General features: G+C 55.7%; 1 protein-coding gene across 1 annotated transcript; it reads left to right on the forward strand.

Moving 5' to 3' along the window:
* Window positions 1-2857: 2857 nt before the first annotated feature.
* PDCD1 (programmed cell death 1) lies at window positions 2858-10205 on the forward strand. Its single transcript, XM_035891223.1, has 6 exons — window positions 2858-2897; window positions 3486-3768; window positions 6486-6818; window positions 7829-7984; window positions 8638-8672; window positions 9474-10205. The coding sequence occupies exons 2-6, from the start codon at window positions 3660-3662 to the stop codon at window positions 9690-9692; spliced, it is 852 nt and encodes a 283-aa protein (XP_035747116.1). The 5' UTR covers window positions 2858-2897; window positions 3486-3659; the 3' UTR covers window positions 9693-10205.
* Window positions 10206-10476: the final 271 nt, after the last annotated feature.

Below are 10476 nucleotides of genomic sequence, written 5' to 3' on the forward strand. Positions count from 1 at the left end.
TTTATCATCTTGAGTAACCTTGGCTGCAGCAGACCACAGGACTGGGCTACGTGGCATATTCACGCTGGACCACAGGGCTGGTTTTAACCGATATTATATCCTTTTTCTAGTATATACATTCCTAGCATATGCAGCCCCGTTCCTCTGCTCCCTCATTCTGATTCAGCAAATTTACCTCAGTTACTTAACACAATGTGGCACCTTCATGTCATAGTTACCATTGACCTGCCCAGGCCCTGCAGATTTCCGCTCGCTAAAGGAACAGTTTCATGCCTCCGCTCCATCCCTCTGCTTACTCGCTGCTTACTCACACCCCCCCACCCCGTCCGCTGTCTTTCCCCGCAGGGTCAGGTGGTGTTGCTCATGCAAACTGTTTGCAGGGGCCTTCCTAATTTCTGAGAAGTATCTGAAAGACATCAAGGCTCTCCGTGTTTATTTGCAAACACTATTAACCATTTCCTCTTCTTGCCCCAGCCGCATCGCCTCCTGCCTGGGTCAGACTCACAGATGTGTGTTCAGTTAAACCAACGGGGGAGGGATCTTTGGGAACCTGTGGGTTTCTCTTCCTCAGCATCTTTTTGTGGTAATTTGTGGTACCCATCTCATTTGGGAAGCTTTGCTTTCCCTGGGCTTTGAGGACATTCAGCTGTGGGCTTCAGCTGGTTACATCTTGGGTGTCTGGTCATTGCTGTCTTCTTCATCTTCTAAATTTTCAGTGCTCCTTAAATACCCCGGATGCTTTTAAGACATTTTGGGACTGATCCTTGATCCTTTGAGGTGACTGCTCAGAGCGATAGCTGTGTGCCCCGACAGTGATTGCTGCAGGAGAGCAGGGCCTCGTCCAGGTCCCAGCCGCGTTGCTGGGACCCTTGCTGACACATTGGGCCAGCTTCTTGTTGGGGAAAAAGAGGGCATTTGTGCTTCAATGAAGTGGTGTGACGTGCTTGCTGAAGTTCCTGTCTCTTAGTTTTGAAGAACAAACTCTTTTCTCACTTATTCCTCTTTCTCCTTCCTTTTTTTAGCCCTTCTTTTGCTCTTTTGGTGGCCAAATAGAAGAGGACTGCCCCATGCAATTTGCCATACTCCAGCTCAGAGAAAGAAAATCTATTTTTTTAAGCATCAAAGGACCTTTTTCAACCCCCCTCAGCTAACACCAAGATGTGCCATCCACTCTGTTTGGACTGGAGGGCGTTTACCAGCATGAGCGGGAGCCGCAGCATGGCTGGAGCTGGTGCAGGAGCCAGTGGGAGCTGTGTTGGCCTGGCAGGGTGCAGGCAGGGTGCAGGCAGGGCACAAACCCTGCCCAAAGCCCTGGGGCTGCTGTGGGACCAGAGCCAAGCTCCTCCACGATGCTGGCACCCAGGGCACGTTCTGGGCTGGGGCATGGCACCGCTACTCCTTGCTTTCCCCCGCAGCAGCTTCCTAGCAGCGAGATTGATATTTTCTTTTATTCTTTTCATCCTTTTAATCTTTTTTTCAGCAAAAAGGGGAAAAAAACCCCTGTTCTCTCGTGCAGTGGAGCAAGCTTTCCATCAGCGTGCTGCTGGAGAGCTCCTGGCTCACCCTCCCCTGTGGTTTCTGCTGCGCACTTTGTGGCTCTGCAAGCTGCCCAGCGCTTCCTGGCCACACGTGACCTCATCCTGCACCCCAGGCAGCCTGGAAAGGCTCTGATGTTGGTGCTCGTCCTCAGCCTGCTGAGAAGCAGTGGGGGAGCACTGGGGCACGGGTTTTCGAAGGAACCTGAGCATCTGAAAACACTGCCATGTGGTCTCCATCTAGCCACCACTGGTTTCTAGTGGCTGGGGGGGCCTCCCCACCCCGGGTACCAACTTACGTCCCATTTCGAGCGTGCATTGGAAAGTTTGAGCAATTTGTGCTATGATTTTAATCTGAGCCCTCCGCTGCCACGCGGGGGGGGAGGATGAGCCAGTTTTTCTTGCTGATCCCTGGCTCGTTGCGTTGTGATCTCGGTGGTGATACCCGTCACATCTTCCGCCTCTAGAAACCAAAACATGTTGCAAGTGCCAAACAAGCCTCCCCACACCTGGACCGGATGCCTGGGTGTCACCATTTGCGGACACAAAGCCTCAAGGTGGAAAAGCTTTTTTGCTGTGAGCTTCCATGTTTTCTGGAATTCAGTTTAGTTTAGTTTAGTTCAGTTAGGAGTTTTTTAAGGAGAATTCAGGAAATTGCAAAGGAAGAGGCGATGTCCACCTTGGAGCCCACCAACCCCATTGCACATGGCTGAGAGCGCTCCCCTTGCCACCCTGACAGGCGGTGGCCTCCAGCCCGGTGGCATGGAAAGGTGACAAGGAGGGGACAGCCCCCCAGCCTTGCTCTGTGGCTCAAGCAGGGTCAGAAGCTCATGAGAAAGGGGTGATGCTGCAATGCCAGGAGGAGACTTGAGAAGAGGACTCAGGACGGGCTGGATTGAGCCACCAATGCAGCATGAGCCTTGCCTTCCCCAGCTCAGAACCCACTCCTTGGCCATCCCAAATTAGGAGTGGCTCCCCTAGCCCGCTCGCCTGCCAGGGCCGTGTCTGCAAGCAAGAGGTGAGCAAGCCCCAGCCCCACAGCTCATTTCTGAAAGCCCGGAAAATAATGAAATCATCATGAGAATCACATCTTTCACCCTGATTATTAATTTTCCCCTGACACTTTCCAAAATTGCGGGGCAGCGAAGCTGTGTTTGAGAGAAGCGGAGGAGCCAGCCACGGCATGCTTTCACCTTTGGTTATTTCCAATGCAAGTATTAGTCAGCAAGATGAGTGGCGAACATTGCCAGTGGAGAAATTAAAGAAGTCTGCTGCAAAGGTCACCCCAATAACAGCAACCCAGCCCCAAGCACCTGCCCCTGCTCTCTGCAAATCTGTCTGTGGAGAAACACACCTAAGGAGGTAAAATTTCTCCTTCTCTTTCTCCACCTTCTTCTTCTCCATCTCCTCCTTCTCCTTCTCCTTCTCCTTCTCCTTCTCCTTCTCCTTCTCCTTCTCCTCCATCCTCCTTCCCATTCTCCTTCTCTTCCTCCTCCATCTCTTCCTTCTCCTTCTCCCTCCCTTCCCATCCCTTCCCGGTGGGAGCAGCCTGCCAACAGGCACTCAGGGTGCCCCACGGCTGCTCAGCCCCTGCCCAGCTGCCTGGTGCCACACTGCCATGGGCACCCAGTAGGAGCACCCATGGGTGCTCAGGAGCTCGAGAGAGCCCTTTTACTCATGGGCCAGGCTTGGAGCTGAGGATATGTCCCCTGTGGTCCCTGCCTGCTCCATCCCTGGGAGCTTTCCCCAAAAAGGGCACGGGTTGAGCAGTGCCTGTCTCCGCTGCTTGGCAGCTGGGTGCCTGCGTGGGAACATGCCGGGAGCGCAGGGAGGGGAAGGGGCCAGGCCTGGCTCAGCTGATCTCTGCCTCTGTGGAGAGGAAGCTGGGGGCGGGAGCCAGCCCGGGTTTCCCTCTGGGGCAGAGATGGGCACGTTTCATTTCCACCCCAGCCCCTGCTGCGTGAGCTGGAGAGCAAGCCACCGCTGTGGGGAAGGAAGCACAGAGAGAGCCAGGGGCGGCACGGCACGGCACATCACGGCACAGCACATCACGGCACGGCACAGCACATCACGGCACGGCACAGCACGTCACGCCTGCCCGGGCAGGAGTCTGATCGCCTCGCCATGGCTCCGGGTGCCTTGAAGATGATGTGGGGCAGCATGGAGGTGGCTCTGACCGGCCTCTACGCCGTCCTGCTCTGCTGCGGCCCCATGGTGGCCGTCTGCCGCCAGGGTAGGTACTGGAGCGCAGCGCACTTGCCGGCATGGCCCATGTCATTCGCAGACAGTGGAAAATGTCTAAGGGCTGGGAGCTTTGTAGTTAAAAATAGCTTTGGCATCAAGAAGGCAAAAACCACAAAGCTTTTGGGTATGCGCCGCTGAAGTAAGGGAAATGGGGATGCTTGGGGTAGAAACAGGGTAAAAGGATGGAGAAGGGGACCGGTCTCCAGCCAGTGATGCTGTCTGGCATCAGAGCCACATTGTGGGCACTCTGGCCACAGTTTGGGTTTGATGCTGAGCCTCTGGGTTTGCCAGCTCCATTCAGCGTCTGGGGTTTTCTGCTTTGGCTCTCATGGCTTCAGGCTGTGCCTCCTGGTTTGGGTGGGGAGCCAGGGTCCTGCGTGTGGTTTTGCTCGGTGAAATTTGAGGGAGAAGGGGAGGTGGAAGGGAAGGGGTGAGTCCAGGCAGAGTGAGCAAGAGCCCTGATGAAGCCATGTCTCCCCCCTTCCTCACAGTCCATCTCTTTGGTGGCTTTGGGTGTTTTCTGCCCTGAGGGAGGGTGCAGGGCTGGGCATCCCTTGGAGCAGGTGTTACTTCTGGTCCTGGGAAGATGCTTTCAGAAATCCTCCGTGTGCTTCATTCACTGCTGGCAGCGGCACTGAGTAGGAAGCAAAGCCCTGAGCCTGCCAAGTAGTTGCAGTTAAACCCAAGAAACCCAGAACACCGCAAAAATTCCATCTCTTGGTACAGGCACTGCTGCAGCCCGTGCTGCCCACGGCATCTGGGGCACTTTCTTCCCTCCCTCCTCCTGTTCAGTCTCATCCCTCATTTCTCAGCCCAGTTTTCCATCTAAGCCCGTATCTATTCAAGGAATTGTCCTGGTTCCTTTCCTGCTAAAGTCACAGTCCTACGGCCTCAGGCCAGTGCTGGAGGGACAGGAGGGACTGTCTAACTCTGCCTGCAAGCCCCAGGGCTGCTATTGGTGGCGATTTCTGAAAAGGAAAGATAAATTTTTTAATGGCAAGGACTTTTCAAAGCATTGGGGGTTTCAATCACTCGGTCAGATAACCTGTGTGGAAAATGCTTCTTCCTGCTTTTTATTGCTCCAACAAAAGTTAATGCAGCAGCTGCCTCGTCCTGTTGGATGGGGCTGGCTGAGCCGGGATGTTGTAAGCCCGGCCCATGTTCGCAGCGTCCCTGCTGCCTGGAGGGGATGAACCCACTGGGATCATGGGCAGGGAAATGTGGTGAAGCAGCAGGGCTGGTGCTAAGGACTGGGGGGGCTGCGGCTGTGGCCAGCTGCCCTCTGTGCTGGGAGCAGCCTGGCAAGCCCAGCCAGGACCCCCAGGGTGGGTGCCTGGCTGCCCTTGTACACACGAGGAGGGGACAGGCAAGGGATGGCATCGTAAGATCCAGGTCACTCTGCCCTGTCAGATAGTCTCAGGCTGGAGATGACAAATACCGTGCCCTGGGCAGCCCCTGCCCACTCTGTGCTCCCAGCATGGAACAGTGGGCAGAGCCGGAGCACCCCGGCAGGCAGCCAGGCACATGCCCTGGCCCAGGACTTGGTTCCTCTTGCTTGCTTTCAGAGACAACATCAGCTGGAGGAAGGATGATTCAGACATTAAAATAAGCATACATTTTAAAATAATACAACCCCCAAAGTCCGTTTTCCCCACTACCGGTGTTCTGCGTTAATTTTATGTAGACCAGAGCACAGTTCGCTCTGCTGAAACCACTTCACGGTACAGTTACTGCCCTTGAAGGTCCCCCCTCCAGCTGGCAGGCAATGCACTCAGGGCGGGAGAGGCAGGGGCTGATGCACTGCATCCAGCTCTGGGGCCCTCAGCGCAAGATGGACATGGACCTGTTGGAGCGGGTCTAGAGGAGGCCACAAAAATGATCTGAGGGCTGGAGCACCTCTCCTATGAGGACAGGCTGGGAGAGTTGGCCTTGTTCAGCCTGGAGAAGAGAAGGCTGTGGGGAGACCTGATTGCGGCCTTTCAGTACCTAAAGGGGGCCTATAGGAAAGATGGGGACAATCTTTTTAGCAAGGCCTGCTGTGACAGGACAAGGGGTAATGGTTTTAAACTAAACCAGGGTAGGTTTAGACTAGATATAAGGAAGAAGTTCTTTCCAATGAGGGTGGTGAAACACTGGAACAGGTTGCCCAGAGAGGTAGTGGATGCCCCATCCCTGGAAACATTCAAGACCAGGTTGGCCGGGGCTCTGAGCAACCTGATCTGGTTAGCGGTGTCCCTGCTCACTGCAGGGGGGTTGGACTAGATGACCTCTAAAGGTCCCTTCCATCCCAAAGCATTCTATGATTCTATGATTCTGTGATGTACCTCCCTGTGATTTGGGGTGATGCTGTGGACTGGCCAAGCATCAGGCTGCCTGCGTCGCTGGCAAACCCCAGAGCCTGGCTGCAGGTGAGCTGGGTGCTGGCGATGGCATGGGGCTGGGCTTTGCAAATGCTTGCCAGCAGGTTTTTATAAATCCCTGTAGGGATCTTTAGGAGCTGAGGGTGAAACAGCTGAGGAATGTGTGGAGCCTCTGGGCTTGGGACATAGGAGCCCATCGCTTCTCCGTAGGATGAGGTGCTAGTGAGGGTGATGGTGGGCTCTCACCCTCTTTGCACCCCTGGTTCCTGCACAGGGGGTACGGCTGTTTCTGAGACCTGTGCCCACTATAACCATGTCTGTTCCTTGTTTCCTCTCTCCCAAACAGTGACCTTATTCCCAGCTGTGTTAACTCGCCCTGCAGGCGAATCAGCCACCTTCTTCTGCAACATCTCTGTGGAGAGCGACTCTGTCTCAGAGTACAGCCTCAATTGGTACAAGGAGACCAACCATAGCCAAGCCCAAAAAATTGCTGAGATCAGCCGGAATAACCCCCCGATGGACACAGGGAAGTACCTGCTCACCAACCACACTCCTGCCTTCAAGATCGAGATCCTGAACCTTCACCAGAATGACTCGGGCTCCTACTACTGTGGACTGATCACTTTCTTTGAACCCGATAAAGTGATGGAGAGCAACCGGTCCCACCTGGTGGTCACAGGTCAGCCTGGGGGCTGGGCTGATGGGGACAGGTCGTTGGTGTTGTCCGGTGGTGCTATGGCCCCCAGGCACACTGCAGCCCCAGGGCACAAGGCGGGCAGTACCCTGCTGGGGGAGGACATGGTGCAGGTCAGGAGAGCACAGCTCTGCCCCTTCCCCTCTCCTTTGCATGCCTGGTCGATGCCCAAGGCCGCAGGCTGTGATCCCCCATCCACACTGCGGCTGGATCTGGCCCTGAGGCAGGAGGGCTTCATCCTGCTGGGGCTGCGTCCCCAACGATGCTGTGAGGAGGAGTGAGAGTCCTTATCCATAGACAGAGGCAGGAGACCAGCACAGGGACCTGCCTGTACCCCTGAACAGCTCCTTTATTTGGGGACAGGGCTTGTGTTTTGGGTGATGACCAGGGCTCAGATCCCTTGAACAGCTGGTGTTGATGTAGATACTGTTCTTGCAAACCCATGCCCTGGGAGGGTCTTGTAGCCCCATGGCGTGGGAGACTGAGATCTTGCAGGAAGATATGCCACGCACTTGCTGGGCAGCATGGAGGCTTTGGGGGGCTGAAGGTGGCCTTTTATAAAAAGGAAAAACCTTGCAAAAGTTACTGTCTTTCTCAACATCTCCTCCTGACATGAGCTGAAGCTGTGCTGGCCCCAGGACGTGGAAGCAGCTGGGAGGCTTGGGGGAAGCCGCATCCTCCACAGGGCTCTGCTGGGCATGGGGTCATCCCACGGGACTGCAGTGCTTTGACCCCTTGTACCCCAGCTCCCGGCGGTGTGGGATCATCCTTACCACCTGCAATGGGAAGGAGTGGGACATGGCCAAAACATCCCCCATGGCAGCCCAAATTCAGGACCCCTGGAGGGATGGTGGGGCTGTGGCAGCCTGCCTGGGACTGAGCCCTTTCTGGGGACAGTCCCTGTGTTCCCCTGTTGACTTTCCCAGGGACTACAGAGGCCATTTTACCCTCCTGACCTGCTGTTTTGTTCCCCCTTTTTTGGATTCCTATTACAGCAGCCCCTCAGAAGACAAACGCCACCGACGATCCTGAGACAGAGGAAAACAATCCCCCGGACCATGTCAAGGCCATGCTCCTGGGCATCCTGCTGCTGGCTGGGGCGGTTGTGCTGCTGATCTTTGGCTACCTCACTGTCACATACAGGAGAGGAGGTATGATCCCCTGTGGGGGCTGTGCTGTGCCAAGGGGGCTCGGTCTGCCAGGGGACGTGACAGAGTGATGCTTTCCAACAAACCCAGCTTGAAGCCAGGGGCAGGCAGATGGCTGCAGCTCCCTGGGGTACACGGGCAGGTTCAATGTGCTAAACTCAGCTGTGGCATGTCCCCATGGGACAGGTATCTCCATGTCTAAAGGAGAAGGGTACTTTGGGCCATGCTTGCCCTTTGTAGAGCCCCCAGACCACGCGCTGTGGCCCTGAACCACTCGTTAGCATGGTGCCTTAATACTGCATGTGAGTCCCTCCCATGCATCTTGCCCGGGCACCTTCAGGGCATCTTGTCTCCTTGCCTCAGCACTGGGCATTGCCTTGACCACACTATGGGCAGCCAGGAGGGCTCTCCCAGAGGGGACCCCTGAGGAATTGCACCCCACTAATCTCAGTTAAACCCTAGACCATGGGCTGGTATCTCACTTGTCCTTCTAGTGCTCAGGGTGTTAGACCCTCATTGGAGAAGGAGGAAGCGTGGTGCAATGGTTATGGTGTCCAGTGCTCTCTTAGGACCTGGGGGCTGGGTTAGCCCCAGCCCCGGATGCTCACGCTGTCCTGGCACACAAGCATGTTCTAACCAAATCTGTTACCTTGCAGATGTGCAGAAACCACCAAGTGAAAACATGCCAGCGGTGAGTTTTCCGTCCGTGCCGTGCTGCAGGGGAGCATCGCGGCATCGCTGGGGTGCGGAGGGTGCAGGGCCTCCCTTTATCAGCCCTTCACAGGCTTCTCGCTTCTCTTGTCTTCTCTGATGCTGCTCAATCTTTTCTGCACAGCTACAACTGCTTTTTTGCACCTGCAGCACAGCCTCATCACAATCAAAAAACTGCCTGAGGTAGGATGAGATCTCTGTAACCAGCCCTTGCTCAAAGCAGGGTTGTCTTTGACAGTGGATTGTGTTGCTGTAGAAAATGAGAGATAACATTCCCCACCGCCCCCTATATTAAGCTAAAATTTCTCTTGCTACAGCTAGTCCCAGTTTCCTCTCTTCCTTTTGCTGGGCACTGCAGGGAGGAGTCTGGCTTGATCTTCTCTCCAAACCTGTTAGGTAGCTGAAGGCAGTGAGTAGGTCGCCCATTCATCTCCTCTATCCCGGCTGAGCAAACTTGGCCCTGGGCAACCCTCATGCACCCTGTGCTGGCCCAGAGCCCAATGGAGAGGTGGGAAAAGGGCTCCTAGCATGACCGTGACTTCAATGCCTGGGCAGGCAGAGAGCTGAGACCCACAGGGTCTTGGTGGTGACCCCAAAGCTCACAGTCTGGTTTCTCTGGGCAAATGCTATCCCAGGTCTGTGCGTCTTTCTGCTTTGTATTGGTCTTGCCCTCCTGGGATGCTTCAGAGCTGGTTTTGGCACTTGCTGTAAAAAGGGGGCTTGTGCTGGGGATGGCAGGTACCTCCGGATGATGAAGTGCCCTGATGAGGTTTTGTTGCAGAAGGAAGAGAAGCCCCCCATGGTGTCTGTGTCCACTGTGGACTATGGCGTGCTGGATTTTCAGAGGGACAAACGCAGCCAGGTGCCTCCTGAGACCCAGCCTGTTGACCAGACCGAATATGCCACCATCATCTTCTCAGAGGATAAACCTGTCACGCCGGAGCGGGGGAAGAAACACCAGGACGAGAAGACTCAGCAGCTGCAGTTGCAGCCCTGCTGAGGGTCAGGGTCCCTCCCTGCCGAGGGGTGCGGGCAGGGACAGGGTGCCCCGGCCCCTTGCTCCCACTGTGGTTTGGGAAAAAATCCAGTGTGCAAGGACCAGAGTGACAGAGGCACCGCTGCTGGAGTTGGTATCGGACAGTCCTGGCCACAGTGGGATCATGGCCATGGGGTGGGTACCAGGGGATGAGGAAGGTCCCTGCTGCGCTCCATGTGCCACCTCTTCACTCAGGGCAGGGAGGATGGGCTTGGGGCAGAGCAGCGATGCCCACAGGGCTGGGCCAAAGGCAATTTACAACCCACCTCGGTTTTCTACTTCTGTCTGTGGCTTTCCAGAGTGGCCACGCTGCTTCCCTCACCCGGGTCTGACCCAACTGACAAAGCACGACTGTGGGAGGAAACACTGGAGGCCAGTGCTGGAGTGGATCCTGGGAGATGCCACTTGCAAGAGCCTGGGGCTGAGGGCTTCTCCTCACCTGGGGCAGAGACTGCCTTGTGTACTGCTATTTAAAGAAACCCCTGGGAAGCAGGCAGCTAGTTTTCCTCCTCTCTCTGGGCATTTTGCTCCTCTCTGGGCATTTTCCTCCTCTGCAAGAGGGGAAATCTACCCCTGCATCCGTCCCTCCCTCCACAGGTGGGAGACGGATCTGGCCCTGGGGGGGGGTGAATAAAGGGTTTCACGTCCGGGGAGTTTGTTGACTCGTGATGGCAAGCGCGTGGGCAGGCAAATAACGGCTCTTGGCAGCGCGCAGGCGAGAGCCGGGAGGTGGCAGCGTCTGTTGTGG

The sequence above is a fragment of the Egretta garzetta genome, unplaced genomic scaffold, assembly GCF_000687185.1.
Source record: "Egretta garzetta isolate BGI_Z169 unplaced genomic scaffold, ASM68718v1 scaffold333, whole genome shotgun sequence".
Taxonomy (NCBI): Eukaryota; Metazoa; Chordata; class Aves; order Pelecaniformes; family Ardeidae; genus Egretta; species Egretta garzetta.

Excerpts from the sequence above, each read along its gene's own strand:
- PDCD1 (XM_035891223.1), top strand. The coding sequence starts at position 3,660 with ATGGCTCCGGGTGCCTTGAAGATGATGTGGGGCAGCATGGAGGTGGCT. Across the intron at positions 3,769-6,485 it reads GGTGGCCGTCTGCCGCCAGG|TGACCTTATTCCCAGCTGTG; the intron begins GTAGGTACTGGA and ends TCTCCCAAACAG. Across the intron at positions 8,673-9,473 it reads CAAGTGAAAACATGCCAGCG|AAGGAAGAGAAGCCCCCCAT; the intron begins GTGAGTTTTCCG and ends GTTTTGTTGCAG.